Consider the following 26,373-nt stretch of genomic DNA (forward strand, 5'->3'; position numbering starts at 1 on the left):
GAGAATCCAATCAGTTGGATTTAATCCAATTGGTTGAAGATTTTTAAGGGAGAAGAGAGAACTTCTCTTCTTCTTTAGCCAGCCAGCCTCTCCTGGGTAGTTCATCTAGGACTTTCATTGGAGTTGCCTGCTTGCAGCCTGCCCTGTGGAATTTGGACAGGTGCATCCCCAAAGTTGTGTGAAACACGTTTATAAAATTTCATATTTACAGATATCTCCTGTTGGTTCTGGTTCCCTAGAGAACCCAGACTAATACACCACTTTTCTTATTTCCTATAATTAACCCTCCTGTTTTCATTTCCCTCCCTGTACAGCTTAGATTCATTAATTCAATAACTCATTTTGCAGTGCCTGAAATCTGTGGCTCCTCTTTTTGTTATAAATGTTGGCAAAATCCCAAAGTTGGATAAATCCAACTCATTCAATATCCATGCCAATAGCCAAGCAGCTGAGTATTACTAGATAAAAAGTACACAACAGAGCAGGTTGGTAACACTGTTGATTCATAATCATCAGTTTCAACTGGGCTCTCAACACTGCCCTGCCATTGTAATAAACTTCTCTGGTCAACTCACTTTCTCAATCTTGACAATTGTTCCAAACCTTCCTTACTCTTCTAAAATCCTTGATCCTGCTATCACCTCCCTAACTTTAAGCAGAGTCCCTGTCTTCTACATCACAGGAAAAAAAAAAAAAAAAAAAAAAAAGCTATTGTTCCGGTTCGCTAATGCTGCCTTTATGCAAAATACCAGAAATAGATTGGCTTTTATAAAGGGGGTTTATTTGGTTACAGGCATACAGTCTGAAGGCCATGAAAATGTCCAAATGAAGGCATCAACATAAGTATGCCTACACTGAAGGAAGGCCAATGGCATCTGGATAACCTCTGTTAGCTGGGAAGGCACGTGGCTGGCATCTGCTGATCCTGGGTTGTGTTCCAGCTCCTCTCTCAGCTCCTGTGTGTTCTTCAAAATGTTGCTCTTGGGGTGTTTTGTCCTCTCTTAGCTTCCCAGAGCAAAGTGTCAGCAAAAGTCTGCTTTCAATAGTCGTTTCCAAAATGTCTGTATTGGCTGCAGCAGTGAGCTCCTGCTGTCTGACCTCTTTTAGGGCTCCAATGATTTATTTAATATCCATGCTGAATAGGTGGGGCCACACCTCCATGGAAATAATCCAATCAGTTATCACCTACAGTTGGGTGGGCCACATCTCCATGGAAACAACTCAAACCAAAGTTTCCAACCTAATCAAGACTAAATACGTCTGCCCCCGCAAGACTGCATCAAAGAACATGGTGTTTTGGGGAACATAATACATCCAAACCAGCACAGCTATCATAAGGGAACTTCCTCAACTTCCTGTCACAGAAATGACAAACCTAGGTTTATTTGCTCCCACCCTCTTATCCTTTCTCCCATGGTGGGGAAAATTGCCTTTTCCTTCCACAACTTAAAACTCCAATTTCCTCTTTTCCTGTTTTTCAACCCCAACCTTTTCCATATTTCTCTTACTGGATCCTTGCCATCATCATTTAAAAATACTCAAATCTCTCCCATTAAAAAAAAATTCTTTCAACTCACTTACCCCTCTAATTGTTCCCTTTTCCCTCCCTCCTGTCCCTCAAAGCCAAATTTCTCAAGTTTTCTTATACTTTTTATTTCTGTTTCCTCACTTTCCAACTTTTCTGTCAATCCATTCTAAGCTGTCTTCTGCCTCAATATTTGCACAAAATTCCCTGTCAAGATCACCTTATGCCTTCCTGTCACAAATCTGATGCATGTTTTAAAATTTTCATTTTCTCTGTAGTTTGTCACAACTGGTCACTTCTCAGAATGGATTCCTATCTTGGCTTTCTCGCTCTTTACTCTGCTGATTTTGCACCTCTCTCTCTAGCAGTCTTTTTCCCTCTCCTTTACCAGGTCTTTAAATGGTGGAGCCTCTTCTCTTTCCACATATACTTTCTCACCAAGTGAGGTCTCTAGATGTAGGATTTCCAAGGCACTGCAAGACCTGGCCCCTCTTTGACCTCACCTACTCTTCCTCTTGTCAACTCTCCTCCAGCCATACTGGCCTCCTCAGTGTTCCTTAAATCTGCCAGGCAGAAATGAGTTTTTGGAAATATTTTGGTAAAATGAGTGAACTGGCTTCCAGTAAGGAACTGCAGTGTTATTAGGTCCCTGAGTTTACATTTAAGTCTCCCCAAAACACAGAGGATAATGGAGTAGATTTGACAATGGATTCTTTCAGCTCAAACATGCTCCTTAATAGCTTTTATACCAAGTTTAAATTTGGCAAAAGCATTTTCTTGAGAGATGCTTGCTTTTTCTGAACATCATTCCTAAAAATGTCAGTTCCTCTGTTCTTTCATTATCAGTGTGGTAAACAGTATCCTGTGCATGAAAATTCTTTTGTGGATATTTGTTGCCTGCTCATGATGTGATAATTTATTATAATTATATTACAAAGAATAAGGATAGAACGATTAGAGAATAAATCAAGGAACTGATGTGAATGAATAGTTTGCTCCTTCAACTAAAAATCTGATCTTGATGATTACTTTAGGCTTAAGTTCTAATATAATGCATGCTATGATTTCAATATTTACAGAAGTATCAAAGTAAACAAGCTAAACAAACTCCTCATAACAGCTATTTGAAAGCTATGGCAACCCTCTTGACCCCCATGCTCTGTACTGATACTTTTTTCATTAACTTGTTTTATCCCTCTTAATTTAATTCCATCTTTAAAGTCAGGAAATACATTTACATGGTTCCAAAAAGTCAAAATGATATAGAAAGGTAAACACTGCAAAGTCTCACTTTCATCTCTAGTCCCTTCTACCTTTATTTTTATTAGTTTCTTTTATCCTTTTGGCATTTCTTTATGCAAACATATATTCTTTTCCCCTTACCCTCCTCCCTTTTACATAAAATGCAGCATACTGTATATTGTGTTCTATGCCTCATTTTCCCCAACTTAACCATATATATTGAAGGCCTTTCCATATCAGTTGAGTAGGATCCTCCTTATTCTGTTTTATAGTAACATAGTGTTCCATTGTATGAATTTGCCATCGGTTATGTAACCTATTTTGGCAGGTGAGTTGCTGCCAGTTTTCACCATTAAAACAATGTTGCAATGAATAATCTTGCATATAATTTTGTACATCTGCAGGTATATGGGTAGGTTGGATTCCAAGAAATGAGATCGCTAGCCCAACGAGTTCATCATTTGAGAGGTATTGTCAGATTCCCTTCCACAGGGAATTATACCATTTTGCATTCCCACCAATGCATGAAAGTACCCATTTCTTTAGAGCCTTGCTAACAGAATATACTAAACTTTTGGATTTTTGCCAATCTGAAAGCTGACAGATCATATACCTTAATGTAGTTTTTAATTTGCATTTCTCTTATTACATGGAAGATTAAGCTCTTTACCTGAGTTTAACGGACATTGATCTTTCTCCTGCTGTGAGATGTGTGTGTTGACTTTGGCCCATTTTTCTATTGGGTTATTGGTCTTTTACTTTTTAATAACTGGGACTTCTTTATATAGTAGGGAGATAAACTGAGCTAGATTTTCTCAACCTGTTACAGAATCATAGTTTTAGAAGAGTCTTAAAGAAGTCATCTATACCACCCTTTACTGTAGCAAGTTCCCTATTTCTATTGAGGACAATTTTATTTTGTCTTCTAACTTAAAAGTAATACATGTTCATTATAGAAATAATGAAAGAAATTTAAAATCACCCACATTCCCACTTTCTTATATTCTTTTTCTAAGTTCATAAAGTAAAAAGTAAACAGCTCCTCAATCCTGTCTCCCAGAGGTAGCCATCAGTGAACAGCAATGATTTGTTCTGTATCCCCCCTAGGTTTTATCCCCATTAGCCCAATTTAAAATTTACGTGGTAGAAAATGTTCATTTCAGCAATATCCGTTATACTGTTGCTACTTGACAAAGCAAGCAAAAATTGAGCTTCATGGTCATTTTAGGAACAGTGGCTTCTGAGAGCACCCAGAAAGTACAGGAGGTCTGCTTATCCCATTCAGTAATTTGCCATAATTTTGAAATATTAGTGTCCTGTTGCATTCTCTTTAATCTTCCAATTTGGGCTCTTGGTAGAAAACACTTCCAATTAGTAGCACAATATCAAAAACAACAAACAAACTTGAATTCACTGGTAATTTTAAGTTAAAATGTGTATTTTGCAATAAAAATTCAAAATAAAATTTTACAAAATTGTCATACAGGAGCATACTTTAAGATACATGCCACATTTATTTAGAAAAAAGTTACAGAACTAATCAAAATGAATAACTGTCATTTATGAATGTGAGCTTCTTTCTTTGAGCAAACAGAAAGCTCACCTCAGGTGTCAGACTGAAAGCCAATGAGACACCATGGGGCAGTGACACCGCAATACCTCCAAGAGAGAGGAGGCTTGGCGCCTGTCCTCCCTGTTTTGTGTCCTTCTATTTCTCCTCTCTGGCCGTCAGTTTCCCTTTGCACCAAAGTAGAGGCTCAGACAGGATGATTTCTAAAATCTGGTGTGCTATGCTTCTTTCATTTCAGAGAATAGTATAAAATGTTACCACTATTTTCCTCTGATTGTAAACTTCAACAGAAAATAACTTAACATGCTCAAAACTTTTTCTACGAAGAGTACTGTGATATTTCACTGTGACTCTCACTACCTTTAGGAAATTTCTATTTCCAAAATTTCTGGTTTGGTTCACTTTCTTATTTGGAGATTCCTGCCTGGGGGCATCCTCTGCACACACCAGGATGTATGAAGAAATTAGCCGACAGTCCTTTTTCTGAAGCTGCAGTTTATGGCTCTGCTTTCATCGCATAGTCTGTGCCATGTTTCTGCTCAGGATCAAACCACCTTCTCTCTAATTATGGAGTGCTTAGATGATTGCTTTAGTCTTCTTTCCTTACATTCCATTTTTGTTATGTAAGTTGTATTTTAGTGTGTCCTTCTAGAATTTCTTCACCCCCTATGGCTACTAATCAACAGTTTGAGGTTTTTATATAACAGCTCTTAAGATATTTTGCTGGTGTCTGAAGCTCAAATGATTTGTACAGGGAAAAATGGGGAGACTTATGTATTTGTATCTCTGTCCTTCTATTAACGTTGCATTTGGCCTTAAAAGAGTCAATTCAGTTTGCTCACATCTTATCTCAAACAAAATTTCCACCTCCTTTTTCAATATTAAACATGATTTTTTTTACCTCAAAGACATGCTTGGGACAAAACACAAAACCATGAGCTCAGATAAATGATCTAAAAATGCACTCAACTTATCGCCAAGTAAGAATTTTAAAGGTAAAGGTTTCCGAGCCTTCAGCCCATGCCCATGGATCCCTAAGTTCTAGGATACATCATTTCACATCATCATTTCTATAGTTTGACAAAAACTAGAATACATAGTCTTAAGTGGAAACATATCATTAAAATTCATTACCGTAATTTTAACTTTTTCATAATTACTTAAAAATTCATAGCACATCACTAAAACTCGCTAATTATGAAAGATATAATTTACAATCATTTCCTCTCATAATGATTCTAACTATCCATTTTTTATTCCTAATTAAGTTCAATTTCAACTACCAGATTTAGAGTTTGAGGTAGTTTCATAATGGTTCTATTGCATGAAAGTCTTATGTTTCAAAGTACCATCTGAAGTATTAGGTTAGATTTAAATGACAGAGGAAAATTCAGTATCAAACATTTTCACACTTGGCATACAAATTAAAAAAAAAAAACAACCATTTCTTTAGTGCTAAAAATACAGTTCCTTTGTGAGCATGGACACAATACATGGAATCTGCTTCTTTGCATGAAAAGTAGAGTCAAAGCAATAGGACTCAAATTCTGTTGCTACCTTTCTGTTAACCCGAGTAAGAATGTGCATAAGTTCAAGCTCGTGAGCATGAAGTTTCAGCATAGCACAAAGTGACTGGATAAACCAGGATCCATCCTTTGAGTTTCGCCAGGAATAGTAACCTACAAAGCAAATTATAACCAAAATACTATGGTTATCTGATTTTTGCTGATTTTATAAATTCTACATTTTCACAAAGATAAAAATAAGCATGAACTTTCATAGGTCTTAACAGCCATAAAAAAGAAACCTTTGGTTTCAGGGGAATGATGCTGAAGAGAGAGAGAAAAAAAAAATGTGTGCCATGCATATACTCTGCTTTCAGCAAGGAAGAAGGACTGTGGACTAACTCTACCATTCAGTTAGTGGGAGTTCTACTTTCTGGGCTCCCCTTCCAAAACATAAGAAAAGGTAAACATGCAAAAGATAAAAAGATGCAAAAGCAAAGATCTATAAAAAAGAATTACAAATTGCATGGTATTTCAATCCGATTTAATCTTGTTTCAATACTGGCTTATCTAAGAAATAAACTTCATATGTATGTACAAATTTGAGTGTCTTTAATTTGTCTACAGAGCACCTGAAAAAAATATAATAAACATATTGCAGAGTATCCAAAAAGTCCAAAAAGAGAAAACAGCCTATTTTTCAGATTAACTCTTGAACCCATTGCTTTAAATTTAGGAATTACTTCATCTGGAAAGATGCCTGGAGGTTAAAGGAAACCATATTAAGCATATTTAGGAAAATGTAACTCAATTATTTAAAAACACACTTATCCTATGTTTGCAAACTTTGTGGCACCCTGCACTAGATGTATTATAAATAGTTGTATGATCAATACATGTGTAATATAACCACACAAAAGTGGAGGTTATAGCCTATTAATATTTTTTACCTTCTTTATTTCTTTGCCTCCATTCTACTTCTACCTTCTATACTATTCATGTCTATTTCTAAGAAATGTAAAGACTCCATAAAAATCATGCTGAATCTTTTTGTTGTAAGTCTAAAATTAAAATTTATTCCGTATCTCTTAAGTGGTGGTTTAAATGAATAAAAAAGTAACAATAGTACAGTAGCCTCGGGGAGAAAAATAAATCCTTTCACTAATCCACAACTTAGTAAATTCATTCCTGATCAGTCTACAATAAACAAGTTGACTTTAGCTCATTTGTATATTACATGAATAATGAAAAGTTTGGGTTTCCCAGTTAGACTTCTACAATTATCCCCTCTGAAAAAACTTTTAAAAAATTTCCTATCTTCCAAAGAATCCTGGAAAACATACCCATTTCCTATTCTTACAAGTAGGTAAAGCTCTGACCTTCACCTATGATGCAGTGTAATATTCTGTCTCGTATTAAGTTCATGAATGACACTATGCTAATATCTATCTATATGAATTTTTCTAGCAAAACTTTTGGCCAACAACAACAATTTGATACTTCTCTCTGTGGTTAAGGTATTCTAAAATACAGAAAGTTAGTTGTTCTTTAGGAACATCAAAATCTTGACAGCCTTTGTAACACTCTTTATTGTTTAATTCTACAATTAGTCCCAGTACAATTAATTTATATTTTACTTATAAAACTATTTGTAAATTTCTTACCAGGTGCTGTAGAATATGCATACAAGAAGTCTGCCTCAACTGGTATTTTCTGACATGCCATGTCATCATCAAAACCACTGTCTGTCTCAATGCCACAGTCTAACTCTGTACCTCTGCAGGCCTGGATGTTAGAAAACAAACTTTTCTTTAAAAAAAAATATGAATTCATAACTTGGTATTATTTCTGAGAAATGTAAAGGCTATATATAAGTTATGCTGAATCTTTTTGTTGTATAAGTCTAAAATTAAAATTTACTCCATGTCTCCTAAGTGGTGATTTAAATGACTAAAAAAGTAACAGTAATACAGTAGCCTCAAAGGGAAAAATAAATCCTTTCACTAATCCACAAATTGAGTAAATTATTCTCTGATTAATCTTCAATAAACAAGTAGACTTTAGCTCATTTTATACGTTACCTGAATAATGAAAAGTTTGGGCTTTCCAGTTAGACTTCTACAATTATCCCCTCTGAAGAAACTTGTTAATTTTTTCAGGTCAATAGGTCCATTTGTTCCAAAAATTATTCCTTCATCACCATGGCTTAGAATCACACAAATAAAACTGCTCCTTTTGCTATGATCTTCTTTAGAAACTTGGAAGACAATTACAAAAAAAAAAAAAAAAAAAAGACAAAAAAAACCATGTAACTTTATTCAACACTCTCAGATATATTATATATGAATAAGATAAAGACATCATGAATAGAACTAAGATATAATTTAAACCAAATCTGGGGCAGAGCAAAATACCTCACAATATTTTAGGGACTTGGCATGTATAACTTTTTTCACTTTTTACAAAAATATATAAGATGAGGATTATGTACAGTATAATTCTACAGTTCTCATACTTTGCTATATCCACAATTAGGGCTATACCATAACATAAAATTGGAAAATGACGATTATTCTTTGAATTATTTCTTACCATTGCACAACAATTCCATAATTTCTTCACGTGTAAGATCATTTTTATTCCTGACTTCGTATTTCAAGTTTCTGAATGTTTCCCTGAGATTTGCTGCATCTACATCTGTACCCGACCGAGATGCCATTCCTTGGAACAGAAACAATTACTTTAACTGCAATAGACACAATCCACAATAAATTCATCCTTTCAAATGCTAAGAAAATTCTAATTATTTTGATCATGGTGACCCAAAGACTCTAATTCTTTGCATATAAGACACCTGATAACATAAGCTGTGTCAGTGTTACAGCTACAAGGATATCACAGCTGCCTCCATAGGGAAAAACAGAAACTTAAATGCCAAATGATGGGGGTTTGAGTAAAAAAATTATGACTTGTCCATATAATGGAATGCTGCGTTGCTATTAAAATCTTGTAGACAACAGGAAAAAAAAAAAAAAAAAACCCTAGAAAATATGATCCTACTTTTGTTAAAAACATAGATAAATTGTATTTCCTTGATTCTAAGTCTCTCACAATTTTAAGGTACATTATTACTTTCATAGTATCTTTTCAAGGGAAAAAAACCTCCTACATTAACACTGCCCATCAGCAGACTTCTGCTAGAGTAACCTCCTTTAATCCTTCCAGTCACCATGAGATAGTATTACTAGCCTTATTTGTACAGATGTGGGAAATACAGCACAGAGGAGTTAAGATACCTGTCTAAAGTAACAAAACTGCTGATAGACCTGTGTCCAGGGATCCTGGCATTTTATCACTGTAAGGACCTTCTCCATAAATGTACATATAGATTGTATGATACTCAGATCTCAAAAATGCTAAGTTATGAGGGCCTAACACACCTTAGCACTGAGTAAATTTAGTAAGCGTGAATATATAAAAGACTGGATGTTTATAACTCAAAAATCTTACTGATTATCTCTGGGTAGTATGATTATGAGTGGTTTTCAGTGTTTACTTTCTGCTATTCTGTAATTTCTGAAGTTTCTACTATGGACATATGTTGTCTTTTTATAAAATTAAAATAAGTTCATCAAGGTTTTGACATGGGAAAGGCAGAGGACACAATGCAGCCATGTGACCAGGTGACTGACGTCCGGTGCTAGCTTGTGAGCCCCTTAGAAGAAGAGAAAACACAGGGCTGCCAGAGATTGTTGAAAGAACCTGACCTTCCAATTTCAAACCAGAAAAGGAGCTCAACCTAAGGCAAAAGCCAGAGACTACTGGGTAAATATTTTTTTTGGGGGGGGGGGGGGGAGGAGAGGGACTGTGGAAGAATGGAATGATGTGTTTGGGTCTTTTTTTGTTTTTTAAAGAACAGGTTCAACAGTGTAAAATTCTACAGGAAGGGGTATCATAACCAGGAATGTGAAGCAGAATATCTAGAAGTAAACATTTAAAAACTATTAATTCATAAAGCAAAAGAAACAAAACGTTTTGTCCTTTACTGGTCGAAGGAAGTATATCTCAACTTATAGCCAAAAGTAATCAAAATGGCGCTATCCAGGTGTCGAGATCCATTTTTAACCATGCTCTTCTTATTCTTTATAACTAACTGAACACCTATCTTTCCAGTATAACCCATCTTTTCTCCATTTTCACTACCAATCTGGTTCTGACTTCTCATTCCTGGATTACCTCAGTAGCCTCCTAAACTGGATCCAGTTTAATCAAAAATTCATTCTAATATTATTAAAATACCAATTGAAAGAATTATCACAGCATCAATTTAAAAATAAAAAATGGGAAACAGCCAAAATGTTCATTCATAAAGAAAATTATATAAAGTAAGCAAATGGTATATTTATGGACTGGAATGTTATATAATCATTAAAATAAGAAAATTATGTAGCAACGTGGAAAAATACATATGAATTGAATAGGCAGGATAAATATTGAATGCATACTAAGAATAAAAGCAATTTAAAAAACTGACAAGGAAAAATATTGGGTAAAAATATATCAAATACATGAAAATGTTTATTTACTTTTTGGGATTATGAGGCATTTTATTTTCTGTATTTTCTAGAAAAATATTCTGAAATGTATTATTAGATTCAAATCTCAAATACTATAGGACAGAGAAGATTTGGCCATCAGGTCATAGTGAATTTAAAGAGCAATTTTAATAGGATGGGAGAGGTAGAAAACAGAAAAACAGGTTCAAGAGGAAATGAAAGGAAGTGAAGATGGCAAGATTAAATTACGTGTATTCAAAATTTAAGAAAAAAGGAGACAAAAATCAGATCAAGAACGTAAGAGGAAAGAAGGTAAAAGAGAAGTTACTTTAAGATAGGGAGTCTGTTATCTCTGTAGGATAAGAGAAAAAAGTCAATAGGGCAACTAGATACAAGGAAGTAAAACAATACAGATTACAGATTAAGAGTTTGGGTTTTGGAATCAGGCAGACTGAGGCTTAAATCTCAGCTCTGCTACTAAATTATCTGTATGACTCTGCAAGGTTTTTAACTTGTCAGAATCTAATAGCAGCTACTCTGAGAGTTGTTGTAAATATTAAATGAGACAACACCTGTGATGTGCCTTGTACAGTTCCTGGAAAGTAAAAACACTACTACTTATATTTGTTGAGAACCTTCCATTAGCAAAAAAAGAGGGATCAGGAGAATAAAGAAGCAGGGTTACAGAGTAGTCAGGGCAGAAGAAGCCAAGCATTCAGACAGGAGGACAGTTCCTGGAAGAGGAGATTTTGAAAATAGGTAGAAGTGATTAGAGATGGGTTGTATTGTGTGACCTGAAGGGTCTTGCCCTATCCTTCATGCTTTTTCTGTGTGAATAGTTTTCTGACTGATAACATATCAGTACTATTTTAACATCTCATGGTACAAATATTTGAAAAGGACTAAAAATTACGTAAGATACATACCAGTGCTTTCATGAAAGTTTTTATTATTAATTATTACACATAAACCCATTTCAGGATAATCCATTTTGTAACGACTGTCCAAGGATATTCCAGAGTCCACTGATTTGCTTCCATGCAAGATCTTTCTGTTTGGAAATCAAAGGACAGTTTATAAAGGTAGGACTGACCAGTGCTGCTATCCACATTAATAAAACTCACAAGAACAGATAACATTTATTGAATATTATACATCAGACAGCATACTAAATTTCCTCATTTAAAGTTCCCAAAAATCCATCTTACAGAAGAGGAAACATCCCTCCGTGAGGTTAAGTAAGGTGCTGAAGTTTATGCAGATACAAAGTGTCGGAACCAAGGTTGAAAGCATCTGTTGGGTTTCAGAGTTCAGGCTTTTGATCTCTATAGTTTGTATTTTTCTCTAAATTTCAGTAAACTTTCAAATAGATTTCATACTTTAAAAATTTCTTGCATCTTTGTGAAATATTTTATCCACATCAAATTGGGTGACTTGATGAAGGTCACACAGATAATGGGACACAGAGCTGTAACTCCATCTCCTGACTCCATTCCGCACTCCCTCTCACAGGCCCCTTAGGAGGCCGGCACAGAGAGCCAGACTGAGAGTGGACACACCTGATAGATGGTAGAGACTCAAAAAGCTTGAGGGTAATTTATCAGAGGACCAAAACAGTCCTAAGCCTGTTGTGGGCTCCCATGCAATTTGCTATTAAAATGATATTCTGTATGAAATGAAAATGGATAAATCACTTTTAAAGGGGTTAAGAAATATTTTTAAATGGGATTGCACTTCAAAGGTTTAATTTCTAGGAAAATTCCTTTGCCTGTAACCTAGCTGCCTAAAGCTGACATTTAAATGAAATATCGCTAAATCTTGACTGTTAAATTGTAAATAATATTGCTGTAAACTATTGTTTAGCTCTAAAATTAGTTTGTAATTCTTGTGGTGGCCCGGAAGAATTCTTGCTGGGCTCCAGAAAGAGACTTTTAGAATTAATAGTAAGAAACAGTAAGAAATCCCAAATGCATAATAAAATACATGAATTAAATTAATAGTGTTTCAGTTTTACCATTTTCCTTTCTCCATCTGCTGGTTAGTGGAAGCATTAATAAGTAGAATAGCTATTAGTATATAAAGTATATTATATATAGTATATAATAAATATATTTTATGTATAGATATATATATAATAGCCAAAAAGAAGGCAAGAGAAAAATAAAGGGTAAAAGATAATCCATAACCGACAATTACTCCCCTGAATAACTGAAAATTGGCATTTCATTTTAGTCTTAAAACTCAAAACTCCCCCTAAACTCCAAAACTCTTAAGCCTTCTGTAGAACGATTTGGGAAGGTACAGAAGCACCTAAGTTCTGCCTCTCCTTGGGCCTCCTTCTGGTTCCAGGAGTGGGTTTCTGACCATGGGTCTGACACTGTGCTGGGTCTTTCAAGATGCTTCCCTCAATCCTCCCCAAAATCCCATGAAAGTTTTATTATCTCCATTTTAAAGATGAGATTCAGAGAGGTTAAGCCACACAGCTGTCTGAGGTAAGAAGTCAACTTGATTCCTAAAAGCCCGTATTCCTTCTGCTTCCCCAATCTTCAAACTTTGCTATATTAAACATACCCATCTTTCTTTAAATATATAGGATTCTATTTAAATACTCACAATTCCGAACTTTTAATGGATTTTGAATCCACTGAGTTGTCAGGGCTCTCCATGATACTCTTATTAATTAGAATATAAAGAAAATAGAAGTTAATCAAAACCAGTCATAATAAAGCCTCTGCATTTTATTTATTATCCCAATGATTATTTCTCCAAATTAGTATTTTATATGGACATTGTGCCAGGTTGAATGTATTATGTCCCCCAAAATGCCATTATCTTTGATGCAGTCTTGTATGGGCAGATGTATTAGTGTTGATTAGATTATAATTCTTTGACGGAGTGTTTCCATGGAGATGCGACCCACCCAATTGTGAGTGATAACTCTGATTAGATAATTTCCATGGAGGCATGCCACCACTCATTCAGCATGGACCTTGATTAGTTCACTGGAGCCCTATAAAAGCTCAGACAGAAGGAGCGAGCTTGCTACAGCCAAGAGGGACACTTTGAAGAATGCACAGGAGCTGAGAGAGTAGCTGCAGATAAGAGACAGTTTGGAGACGACCTTTGAAAGCAGACTCTTGCTCCGGAGAAGCTAAGAGAGGGCAAAACACCCCAAGAGCAACTAAGAGTGACATTTTTGAGGAGTTGCAGCCTAAAGAGGAGTATTCTGGGAGAAAGCCATTTTGAAACCAGAACTCTGGAGCAGACACCAGCCACATGCCTTCCCAGCTAACAGAGGTTTTCCAGACGCCACTGGCCATCCTTCAATGAAGGTACCCGATTGTCGATAACTTACCTTGGATACTTTATGGCCTTAAGACTATAATTGTGTAACCAAATAAACCCCCTTTATAAAAGCCAATCCATTTCTGGTATTTGCTTAATGGCAGCATTAGCAAACCAGAACAGACATTTTCATGTTAGTATTACCACCCTTCCCCTCAGCTTTGCCTCTACTGTTAAAGGTTTCTATGAGTTAAATCTGGGGACAACAATCCTTTGCAAAGTATGCAGAATGTAGCCCATATCTCTCCCTTTCTCTTTTAACTGGGATTTGAATTACAAATAATGATGTACACAAAGCGTAAAATAAGAAGTGTGCAGCTGAGCAGCTAAGAGTGACGTTTTGGAGAGCAACTGAGAGTGATATTTTGGAGAGCAGCTGCAGCCTAGACAGACATTTTGAAGATGGCCATTCAAAGCTGATGCTCTGGAGAATGCCATTTTGAAATGCAACCTGGCAGCAAGCAAACACCAGCCACATGCCCTCCCAGCTAACAGAGGTTTTCCAGACACCACTGGCCATCCTTCAGTGAAGGTACTCCATCGTTGATGACTTACCTTGGACACTTTATGGCCTTAAGACTGTAACTTTAACTAAATAAACTCCCTTTATAAAAGCTAAAAAAAAAGTGTGCAGCTGAATGATTTTTTACATTTATATACCTCTACCTCGATCAAGCTACAGATTTTAGCTTGTTTCTATTATAACAGATCAAGTCACTTGTAAGAACTCAGCCCTCCTGTTAAAACAAAAATCTTCCCACCTTTACAACACTGAGATTCCCAAGAGATATGAAACAGCACAAGGAACCATATAACTTTTGTTCTTAAACTGGGCTTTCGGTAGTGGAATGGCCTAGGAAACCTGGAAGAAAAAACTAAAGTTTCTGCTCTAATTCTTTCATCAGACAGTTATATTCCACCTCATGCAGTGAATAAATCCTTATCATCAAAGTAGCTACCACCAGTTAAGTACTGGTACTGTGGAAGGCATCTTATCTTAAATCTTCCCAACAATCCTAAAAGCCAGGCTCCTGGCTCCTACTGATTAAGTTAACTTTGTCCAAGTCACAGAGCTAAGAGAGGGAGGCCCAGGGCCTTCTCTCACTCTGTTATTTTGTTTCTGAAGAAGCCTGCTCTTTATTACTTGTCTTCTGGAGTTCTACCAGGTCTTCTTTAAGCTTTCCAAAAGCAAAATTATTTTCTATGGCAATCTATCACCCTAAATAAAGAAGAGAGAAAAGCAAGGACAAAAACAAGAATTAAGCAACAACAACAAAAAAACAACCTTGAATGACTTTCTCCAGCCTCTAGAAGTGTGAGCTATCTCAAAAGTTCCAATAAAAAAAAATGACTTTAACCTAATTCCTATGCTAAGTTAGAAAACCTAAGAGAATGCACAGCCCTGCTAACAGGTCTCATTCAACTACCAGTCTTTTTTTAAAGCCCTAGGCCCCTTTTTGCAAAGTCTCCTAGAAAATATAATGTTTTCTTTTCTCCAAAGCCAATTCCCTCCCCCTCCCCTGCCCCTAGCCTTGTGTGCACCTATGGGGAAAGGCAGGGGAAGAGAGGAAAGTTTATCATTTCGATTCAACAGGGCAGTGTTCTACCTCCTCAAAGCTAGTCTATGTTTTGCATTTCTATGAGGACTCTTTGTTTTTCTACTATTTTACTTCCTGTAGACTTTCTAGAAAACCAAAGGAGGTTGGTAATTACAATTGATATGAACCATCTTTTAGTTAAGCCAGTAAACAAATACTTAGTAAGCAAATGCTTTTTGGCCAGGTACTATTCTAGGCACTAGGACAGAACAAAAGACAAGATAAAATTCCTACCTTTAAGGCACTTTCCTTCTGGAAAGGAAGAATAACTATAGGTATAATAAGATTTCAGATACTGATAGGGCTATGAAGAAAATAAAATACAGTAATGTAACAGAGACACTGCGGATGTGCGCTACTTTAGCTAAAGTGGTCACGGAATTTGAGTTGAGCTCTAAATGATGACAAGGAGGCTGCCAAAAGAAGATGGGGTGGGGGAAACACCAGCAAATATGAAGGCCCTGAAAAACCCAGTGTATTCCTGGAGCAGAAAGAACTCCAGTGTGACTAGTGTATGATAAAAGGAAGGAGTAGAGGGAGATGAAGTAGCAAAGGCAAGATCACATAGAGCCTTGTGAGCCCAGAGTTGTTTTTATTTTAGCCTAATTGTCATGAAAAATTACCAGGGGTTGTAAATGGAGGAGGAAGTAGGCTTTAAGAAAGATCACTGTGGCTGCTGAGTGGAGAATGAACTGTAGAAAGTCAGAGTGGAAGCATGTAGGCCAAGGAGAAGCCTTGAAGTAGCTGAGGCAAAAGATGACGGTGGCCCTATGAAGCTTGTTACTGCAAAGGAGAGGCTAAACCTGCTTATAATCGTGCCTAAGAGGCTCCTCTGAGTGCCTCTTTGTTGCTCAGATGTGGCCCTCTCTCTCTAGCTAAGCTACCTTTGCAGGTGATCTCACTGCCCTCCCCCTACGTGGGACCTGACTCCCAGGGGTGTAAATCTCCCTGGCAACACAGGATATAACTCCCAGGGATGAATCTGGACCCAGCATCGTGGGATGGAGAACATCTTCTTGACCAAAAGGGGGATGTGAAATGAAACGAAATAAAGTTTCAGTGGCTGAGAGATTTCAAATTGAGTCAAGAGGTCATTCTGGTGGATATTCTTACACACTATATAGATAACACTTTTTAGGTTTTAATGTACTAGAATAGCTAGAAGTAAATACCTGAAACTACCAAACTCCAATCCAGTAGCCTTGAGTCTTGAAGACAACTGTTTAGCAATGTAGCTTACAAGGGGTGACAGTGTGATTGTGAAAACCCTGTGGATCGCACTCTCTTTATCCAGTGTATGGATGGATGAGTAGAAAAATGGGGACAAAAACTAAATGAAAAATAGGGTGGGGGGGTGGATTTGGGTGTTCTTTTTTACTTTCATTTTTTATTCTTACTCTGATTCTTTCTGATGTAAGGAAAATGTTCAGAATGGATTGAGGTGATGAATGCACAACTGTATGATGGTACTGTGAGCAGCTGATTGTATACCATGGATGACTGTATGGTATATGAATATATCTCAATAAAACTGAATTAAAAAAAGCAAAAAAAAAAAAGACGATGGTGGCTTGGAGCAGAGTTCAGCAGTGGACAGAGGAAGGCAAGAGTCTGGAATCAGGGGAGACGTCAGGGCTGGATATAAGCTAGGGCACTCTGGTATTTAAAGGTTTACTAGAGGAAGTGGAGCCAGCAAAGGAGACTAAAGAGACCTGACTTTATCAGTGGAGAATCCAGGCGAAAGTAGTGCACCAAAGTATGTAGAAGGTTCTCAAGGATAACGTCCAACCTTTTCAAACCTTGCTGAGAAGTCAATTTAGATGAGGACAGAGAAGTGACCACCGGTTTTGACATGAAGGTCAGGGATTATTTGATTCTGCATGGTGTGTTCTGACTGGTTTCCTATTGACTACATTATTTTACAACTCTGTTAAGAAGTTAAGACATAGAAAATGGATTGTTATGCAAATGGTTCTCAATAGCAATAAAAATGAATTTTGTCTTGTTTTGATGCAATTGATTTCTCTCCATAGAAAAGATGCCTCCTTCCCCAAATTACAATTATCACCCTATAGGATACTAATAGTTTGGCATCTATTAGCAAAGTCACTTCATCATACTCAGTTGTCTACATCTATACCTCTTCTTCAAATTCTCCTTTGAATTGGTCTTATTGGTTCTATTATTAGCCAATTAATTGAATAAAATATTAGTCACGTGTTCATTTCATATTTGCATAAAATTCAAGTTTTTAACTTTTTGAAGATTATATTTTAGAAGAATCAATTTTATTGCTTCCACTAGTGTGGGTTGAGGAGAGAATGGGGGTATGAAAAGTATGAGAAGATGCAACTCTTCCAAGTTTTGCTAAGAAGGGGAAATGAAAAATGGGGAGAGGGAAAATGGGGAGGGGACAAAGGGCTGTGGTTTCTTGCTTTGTTTTAAAGATAGGTCCAATTAAGGCACGTTTTTATGATGATGAGAATGAGCCAGTGGAAAGGGAGAAATAAATAATGCAAAAGGAGAGAAAGGAAATAACTGTAAGAGTAAAATTTTTGAAGGGATGGAAAGAGTCTAGGAATTCAGCTTGTACATAGAGAGTCACCAGCCTCTGATAAAAACAGGGACAGTTCACCCATTGTAGTGGAAAGGAAGGCAAAGTATTGTGGCATAACACAGGAAGGCTGGTGAATTTGATAGATGTAGGATAAGGTACTGCACCTATTTTCTGTATATTTATAAGATAAAATACAAGACAAAAATCCCAAATGTCCTATATCTGCAGTGTCATGTGTACCTACCTATCCATGCTTCTTTTAACAAGTAATACCAAAAACTAATCATGCACAATGCTAACAAAGGTACATGAGATAAGCATTTTCATACACTACTGGAAGGGACATAAATTGGTAAAATCTCTTGAAAGCATTTTGGCAATATGTCTCCCTCACCTCCAAAAGCCTTTAAGTGTGACCCAGTGAAATTATAATTCTGAGACTGCAGCCTAAGGAAAGAATCATGGCTGGGGGTGGGGATGGGGGTAGAATTAAAAAATTGAAAATCTGAGAACAGAGAAACAGAAAAGTTATGGTATATCCATACAATGGTCAATCCAGCCACAAATTTTTTTTTAAAGAACTTATCAATGATATGGGAAAATGCTCACAATATAAGGCTCAGTGTAAACATCCTACAAAGTTATATGAAACACTATAGTCTCAATTAAAATATACACAAGAAAAAAGACCAAATATAAATACACAACACTGTGCCAGTCTGGATATATAATATCCCCCACAAGAAGCCATGTTCTTTAATGCAGTCTTGTAGGGGCAGATGTATTAGTGTTGATTAGGTTGGAACCTGTTGCTTGAGTGTTTCCATGGAGATGTGACTTAATCAACTGCGGGCAAGACCTCTGATTGGATAATTTCCATGGAGGTGTTACCCCACCATTCAGGGTGTGTCTTAGTTAAATCACTAGAGCCATATAGAACAGCTGACAAAGAGAAGGAACTCAGAGCTGCAGCTGAGAGACATTTTGAAGACAGCCGTTGAAAGCTGACATTTTGGAGAACACCACTTTGAAAGGCAACCTGGGAGCAAGGAGACGCCAGCCACGTGCCTTCCCAGCTAACAGAGGTCTTCTGGATGCCAATGGCCTTTCTCTAGTGAAGGTACCCGATTGTTCATGTGTTACCTTAGACACTGTATGGCTTTAAGACTGTAACTCTGTAACCAAATAAACCCCCTTTATAAAAGCCAATCCATTTCTGGTATTTTGCATAATGGCAGCATTAGCAAACTGGAACAAACATCTTTACACATTAACATATTTATTAACAGCAGAGGTTGTCTCTGAATGATGGGGTTACTGGCAACTTATTTACCCCTTAATATTCCTCTATATTTTCTAATTTTCCTATAACATCTGCTTTGTTTTAAAGTTAGAAAATAGTGAAAAGATAATTTTATAACATAGTATCTTCAATAGCAGACTGCATCGACCAGTATTATGCTAGCCAGCTTCAGCCCTGTTTCAAGAGTGACAAAAAGATGGGTACTCTCCTGCAATGAAAGTAGCAATCCCTTGTCTGCTCTGCACCATGTCCCCGTCTATCCCCCTCTTTTTTTTATACATTCAACAAACATGCATTAGGTTCAAGGAAATTTTAAACTTCATTCAACCACAAATATCATAGAGAAGAACTTGCCCTTACACATGTCAATTCCAAGTGGGCAGACAATAAGCCAAAGTAACTATTCATCCATGGTTGAGAAACCAAGTTGTGGTTAACTTGATGAACTGAGAGAACAGTATACTAAAAGTCTGGAAACACAGACAAATATATTAGAAGTTTATCAATATTATACTATAATCCACGAGAAAACAGTATTATCTATGTTTCCAGACTTTATGGCCATCCTGCAGGAAAAGTGGAGTAAAAACAGTGGTAAGTAAGACTTAAGAGAAATTCTGAACCTGAACTTGGAGCTCCTGCCAGTGTCATTTCTGGCACCCTGGTTTGCCCCAAATTGGCCCTTTTAATGAGCCTGCCAAATGCAGGGCTCTTTATTTTGTATACAGGAACCCCCTAATGCTGAAAGGTCCCCATCAACAATCAAGGCCCTAAAGATCTCTTATCAAACACTTTCTTTAACAAAAGGTACAGTAACTCTTAGACTAAAATAGTTTAACAACGTTGCTAGCAATAAAGCTGTCGGGTAAAACTATTCTTTCCTTGCAACTGGTAATAGAAGGTTTAGATTTAAACAGTGGCCAACTTTCCAGAATTTGAAAATATTTACTTATTTGCTCAGACCAATGTAAGATTTCATTGAAATATTAAGTGACTTTTTAGTAGTCATTTCCTTTTCATACAGTAAACCAATTTTCTCTAACCAATTAGTTCTTAAAAGTTAAAAAACACCTCAGATAGAGCAGTTTTAATACAAATAATTATTTAATCATGTCCTATATTAGGCATGAGATAGATGATTTTGTTTCAGTAAGTTGGTGGCTGGAAGAAAAAATATGAATTGTTTTAGAATAGGATTTAAAAAATAAAGTGTCCTAATGTTTGATAAGGTTTTCTCAGGTACAAATACTTTAATGTAATTTCCTTCATTATCAGTATCTGAGTATTATATATCACAAATAAAAGTCAATTGACCTTGATACATTCCTAAAAAATTTTATAACAGTAAATAAAATCTTCATAGTAGCAGATGTATGTACATTGGCTCTCTGCTTGTCACCATCTGCTTTTTCTACGTGAAAGCAAAAAATTCATATTCTTAGATGCAGAGCCTTGGTTCTTGCAGAACTCGCTAAAGTGTTACACTAAGCATTACCTCACCTCCATTAGCTAATGCCCAGCTGAAAACCTATTATTCTGGGGATAGTGATCTCATCTCAGAAGGAGTAAAAAAAAAAATTATCTCCTAAGGGAACTATTTCTAACAGCCCTATATTATAACAGGAGTTTAGGTTCATAGGTCATTTTAATTTGATAAAACATAAAGAAGAAAAATAAACAATGGGGTATTAAAATATATTTCTTGGCATGGCAACGGAATTAACACTAATTGTTTCTTTTGTATTGCATGTGTAAATCTTTGTATCATTTCAAGATGCTGATGATAACAAAGTAAATTTCTGAATATATTAGGTCCCGGGGGGAAGTTCTAGTAGACTAATTAACATTGGATGGCAACATGGAACTCAGGTTTTAGAATCACTTCTCTAGTTCCTAATTCCTTTAACACTTGACATTGAGGCTACCACAGTCAGATCTTCAAAAGTTAAAAATGTTGTCAGTATAAATTTACTGTCATTCTATTTGAACAGGATCCAAACTATGATCAGTCTGACTTCAGGCGGGCAGACTCCTATTGTAGATGGCTTTGTACTGTATCAGAGCAATAAGACTAGATATCATTTTAAGAAATGAAACAAAAATTCCTAACTTCAGAGACTCTAATTAAGATGACACAAATAGCCTAAATAAGATGGCAGAAACTGCAGAGACAGTGAAATAGTAAATTGTGTATTTATGCTAAGTCTTGAAGTAGATGAGAATGATGGTTATGGTGTTTCTGATACCACTGGGTAATTTATTTCCAAGAGTAAAAATAATTGGTTTCATTTAAGCTTTCAGTATAAATCATTAAGACAAATTTTGTATACCTCCAGTTGCCTCCAAAGGAAAGGTAAAGCCTTTTCAAAATGACCTCTGGGGATACTATACTTCAAAGAAACTGAAACTTATCAGGATTGAATTTATTACCCATTGGAGAGGACAAAGTCTCAAAAGCAGTCACATTTTCATATTTGTAAGTGAAACAGAAAGAACATCCTTTCACAATAGTTTGGATAAGCAAAGATTTTGGCTGCCTTATACTAGAGATTTTATTGAAATCTTTTCCCATCTGGTCTCTTAATTTCTTTTGGGACTTTTAAAAATTAAGAAACTGGATATGGTCAGTGCCCTGGTGAAGTCAATTTTTTAATATTTATTATGTGATCAAGGTAAAAACATGAATGGGAAATTACAGTTAAACACAAAGTTCAGTTATGCCATAAGAACAAATAAAACCATTCCTTCCTTTTCCCAGTTTGGGCCACAGGAGACAAGTGGACTGCTCCCCACTGTTGTCAAGGGAGACAAGCTGACTGCTCCCCACTGTTCAAAGCCTCAGAGTTCATGCCACAAGCCAGAAAAAACACAGTACTTACCATGTGTGTGTGTGTCTTCCCCTTCCCCAACTGTAGTCCTAAGATGACTTTCTGAAGGAACAAAAGAAGAAACAGTTAAGTCCTTGCAGCCCTATATATTTTGTATATTTAAAAAAATGTACATTGAAGGATCTTGGAAGCTTTTGTAAAAGTTACAATAACCTTTAACATCCCCTTTCCCCCTATTGAGAATCACTGCTCTGGTGAATCAATTCAGGTTTAAAACCATCAAACTGAAAATGTCCTACCTGCCAGAAGAGCTTTAAAACTGCCCAAAGTCAAAGTCAATAGCATTTATTCATTTCACATAGCAATTTACTGAACACCTACTGTGTGCTAAGGACTGTATTAGACTCAGTATATAAAGTTATAGATGTGGAGCTGATATCAATGGTCACTGAGTATTTGAAAGTGACTTGACAAGGCAGATGCCAGATAGTTCACATCAGATAATTTTATCTTACTCTACCCTAATTCAGAAATTCTGTAAGTTTATATTCTATAAGCAATATTTGAAAGCAAGAAAAAAATATGCAGAGAAAAACAACATCACCTAGTTTTACATTTATAGATACTATCTTATAGATCCTCACAACTCTGTGAGGTATGTGTATTATACTCAATTTACGGATGAGCAAGTTATTGTCTTTGGGAGTTGGTCTCCAGTTGTCTGATAGAGTATGTTTTCTCCTCTATTACATTTCTACTGAAGTGTGTACAAATCCTTACCCCCAAAAAACACAGCTAAGAGTCTAAGAATTCCCACATCTTTTTTTAGGCCCAAACACTAGTGATTCCCATTTAAGGCAGAGCTTAAAGAACTATCAAATACTGGACACCAGAATCAATATAAACATCATTCATGAAAATAAAGGTTGTCTTGTAGCATCAGAAGGGGGATGAAGAAGTAGGAGATTGTGTTAAATTAGTTTTGAAAGCAAAATAGTAAAGATTGTAAATTGCTTAAGTCAGATGAGAATTCAGTCTCCTAAAATGGCAGGAGGCAAGGTTTTATTTCAGAATAGTAAAAGCAAATCTGATTTAATTAGGTACAATGTTTCATTTCTTTTACTTTGAACAGGGTTTACTGCCACACTCCAGTGAAATGTTCATTCATTCATTACAACACATTCTCACTTTCAAAAGCCTTCTTTTGCAAAAGAGCAGAGCAAAACCAAAGCTCAAACACCAGGCTGTATGGAGGTGGTTTAAATTTTACATTTCATTCTTAGAGATCATGTCACCACTGGCACATTCAAAGTGGCTGAGCACATTTTGATAAAGACTGGTCTAACCACTTTGCTTAGCACTTCCTACTAAGCATATTCATATTGTTATGGTAACTCCAAATTTCACCTCTACCATTCCTTTCTTAATCCACATCTTTTAACTTTAATTTCCTGTGTAATCCTAAAAGATTCATTTTTTTCTAGGTAGGGCATAATTATTATACAGCATAATACTGTAGCAACAACACAAATGGAAGGGCAAACATTAGTGCCAGGCTATGGATATAGAGAAAGACAATAAGGAACACCAAGATAAATCCAGTCCCTGCCCACATGGACTTTGCTTACAATCTAGCAGAGAAGACAGTGAACAAGCACCTGCAAAGGACATGACACAAGTTAAGAGGAAAATGCTGGATGAAGAGAAACATGGAGCAGGAAGACCTAACCTTGATGTACTTACTTACAGAAGGATAAGCAGGAGTTCTTCAAGCGAAAGTGAGGGGGAAAGGAAGGGAATGCAAGAGTGTCCAGGCAGAAAACAGGTATTAAGGTTAACATAGCTGTGCAGAAAGTGAAACCGTGTAATTGTAAAAGACAAGACAGGGGTTAACCTGTGCCTGGTTTTGTTAACCATGTTAAAGGGACTGGGCTTATCCTAAGGGCAAAGGCCTGAAGGCATGGCTTTCTAGATTTTCATTTTATAAAGATCCTTGTGTTAAAAAGAATGGACCAGAGGTGGATGGCGGGTCTTGAAGTGCATAGACCAGTTAGGAGGCTGCTGTAGCCAGGTGAGAGTCTACAGTGACTGATATCAGAGATGGAGAGAAATGGACAGATCTGGCAGACTTGGATTGGGGAAGGGATGGAATGGGTGAGAAGTAGCAAGAAAAGGATGATGCCTGGATTCCTGTCTTGGGTTCCATCTTCTGAGAACGGGAAAAGAGGGAGCAAGGTTTGAAAAGTGACTCACTGAACCACTGAACTAAGAGTGACTAGCGTCAGAAAGGTGGTCTTATTCAGTTTATGTCCTGAGAGGTTTTCAGAGCAGCTCCTACGTGACTTTGGCCATAGTTCCACGGTCAGAGGAACGAGCAGGAAACCTTTAGTTCTGAAAAGGAATTCCGGAATTCCAGTTTAAAACCCGAAATAACCTCTCTGGAAAGGCTAAGCCACAGTCAACAGAGAAAAATCTAGGTTCCAAACATATAGTGCAGTATAAACCAAACCCTCGTCCAAAAAAAGAGACTGGCCAGCTCGCACCCTCGGGGCACTGTTTCTCAGAGCCAATCCTCCGCTCCTCCCCAACCCGATCCACGGTTCGGTCTGCAGTCTCCGCCGCGGTCACTTACCCAGTATCCCACTGTCCGGGCTCGGTGCCCCCGACCCGGCCTCCGGCTACCGGGCCTCAACGCTCCCGGCCCAGCCTCATGCTACCCAGCCTCCCAACCCTCGGGCTTGGTGCCCCGGGCCCAGTCCCCCGCTCCCAAGTCCGGCCTTTCGCTCCGCGGGCTTCCACGTTCATCCCCGCACCCATCGTCGCAGCACAACAAAGGATCCGCAGCCTGGACCATGCCCATCAACTCCGTCTAGTCGGAGCAGCTGTGGACTCGGGCAGGCCCCTGGGGCAGGCGTTAGGCTTGGGAAGGAAGAGGCGAGCCGGCCCAGGCTGACGTCGCCGCGGCAAGAAAGGACGAGGGCGACACTCACTGCACAGCAGCCACAAAGCCGCCTCCGCACATCCACCGTCGCTTCGCACCGCGGGAGTTCGGCTTCTGCACACCGTAGCGGGAAGAGGCGAGCTGCGAGGCAAGGTTCGCCCTCCGCTCGCCCCGCCCCAGAACCCCTTGCCCCGCCCCCAGCCCGAAACACGCCTCCCTCGCGCCCCGCGCGCTCCGCTGCGTAGCGACACGTCCCTCCAGCCCCGCACGCCCCGCCCCCGGCACGCCGGCGAACACATCCTTTGCCTTCCGGAAGTCCACCCCCTCCAGGCCTGCGCGCCTCCAGCTCGCGACCCTCCGCCCAGCACGCCCCTCCCTCGGCACGTGCCGCCGGGCGTCTCCTACCCCCGGGCCTGGCGCGAGCTAGTCCTTCCCACCCCGCCGCGCCCCGCGCCGTGGGCGCGCCCCCGCGCTCAGTTTGAAGTCTCGACCCTCCACGGTGGCAGGTCCTTCTCTCCGCTGACGACCCGGGAGCTTGCAGCCTAAGCGCCGGGCTCTGGAGGTGAACTGAGAGCGAGCTACAGGCCGTACCCGGCCCGGGGCAGAGAGAAGCGGAGACGAGGCCTGGCCTGACGCCTAGTCTGACCTTCGCGAGGAAGGGAGCAGGCCGGACCCGGACTGGTAATCTCTCTTTCTTCACAAATGACCTGAGGCCCTTGCTTGGGTTACTCCTAATTCCCTGTCCCTACTTCAAAAGCCTTAACTGGTTCCCGAGCTAATTTGGGACACGAACTAATTTCAGACCTTGATGCAAACTATGAATAGTTTTCCCAGAACAATATACCAACACACAGGAGCAAGAAATTCTGCACAAAATTTTGAGAAGTTTAATGACATTCCGACACCAAGTCAGGAACCTCATGTCGAGAACTAGCTTACCCCCAACACTTTTGCCTCGGTATAAGGGGTTGTATTCTGTACATAAATATATATAGATATATATATGGCTACCATTTGCTGTGTGCTTGTTCTGTGCTCTTATATTTTTATAGTATATTTTCTTGTTTTATTCTTTCAACATACCCTCGAGGTAGGAATTCCAGCCCCCACCCAGGCCTAAAGAGGTTAAATTGTTTGCACTTGCTAATTCCCGCAGTGACGGGAATTAAACTAAGATCCCAGGAATAAAACGTAAGCCTTTCTTGATCCTTCCCAGAGAGTGAACCAATGGTTTGCATTCCTTTTTCTGCTGTAAAAAAAAAAAAAAAACAACAAAACTGAGAAGTAGGATCCACTGTCAGCCATAACAGTGGTTCAGGATGGCAGTAATTCTCAAGAGATGACAAGTATAGTTAAACAGGTCCTCCTCACCTCATCCATTCTGATGCCCAAGCCCCTTCCTA

At 38.0% G+C, this 26,373-nt stretch overlaps 2 protein-coding genes across 8 annotated transcripts in view; one reads left to right on the plus strand and one right to left on the minus strand.

The window, feature by feature from the left end:
• Nucleotides 1–4,184: 4,184 nt before the first annotated feature.
• On the minus strand, nucleotides 4,185–25,146 carry CASP3 (caspase 3). Of its 4 annotated transcripts, XM_037831095.1 has the most exons (9): nucleotides 25,020–25,146; nucleotides 22,081–22,131; nucleotides 13,012–13,070; nucleotides 12,413–12,432; nucleotides 11,325–11,449; nucleotides 8,435–8,563; nucleotides 7,924–8,099; nucleotides 7,507–7,627; nucleotides 4,185–6,016 (listed from the first exon to the last, which is right to left on the minus strand). In XM_037831095.1, exons 5-9 carry the CDS (start codon nucleotides 11,386–11,388, stop codon nucleotides 5,793–5,795), a joined length of 714 nt encoding a protein of 237 aa, XP_037687023.1. In that variant the 5' UTR covers nucleotides 11,389–11,449; nucleotides 12,413–12,432; nucleotides 13,012–13,070; nucleotides 22,081–22,131; nucleotides 25,020–25,146; the 3' UTR covers nucleotides 4,185–5,792. The 4 variants fall into 4 exon arrangements, with proteins under 4 accessions (XP_037687023.1, XP_037687022.1, XP_037687020.1 ...); XM_037831094.1 differs by lacking the exon at nucleotides 12,413–12,432 and having other exon boundaries at nucleotides 11,325–11,445; XM_037831092.1 differs by lacking the exon at nucleotides 12,413–12,432 and having other exon boundaries at nucleotides 25,020–25,140.
• A 139-nt stretch (nucleotides 25,147–25,285) lies between these two features.
• The window catches only part of PRIMPOL (primase and DNA directed polymerase), a 72,643-nt gene continuing 71,555 nt past the window's right edge, over nucleotides 25,286–26,373 (plus strand). For 2 of the 4 annotated variants that reach the window (XM_037831098.1, XM_037831097.1), the window contains exon 1: nucleotides 25,286–25,651. The gene's annotated coding sequence lies outside the window, so the exon portion shown is untranslated. The remainder of the gene's footprint in view (nucleotides 25,652–26,373) is intronic. The other 2 variants (XR_005216006.1, XM_037831096.1) reach the window with 1 other exon arrangement.

Source organism: Choloepus didactylus, chromosome 3 (assembly GCF_015220235.1).
Source record: "Choloepus didactylus isolate mChoDid1 chromosome 3, mChoDid1.pri, whole genome shotgun sequence".
Classification (NCBI taxonomy): Eukaryota; Metazoa; Chordata; class Mammalia; order Pilosa; family Megalonychidae; genus Choloepus; species Choloepus didactylus.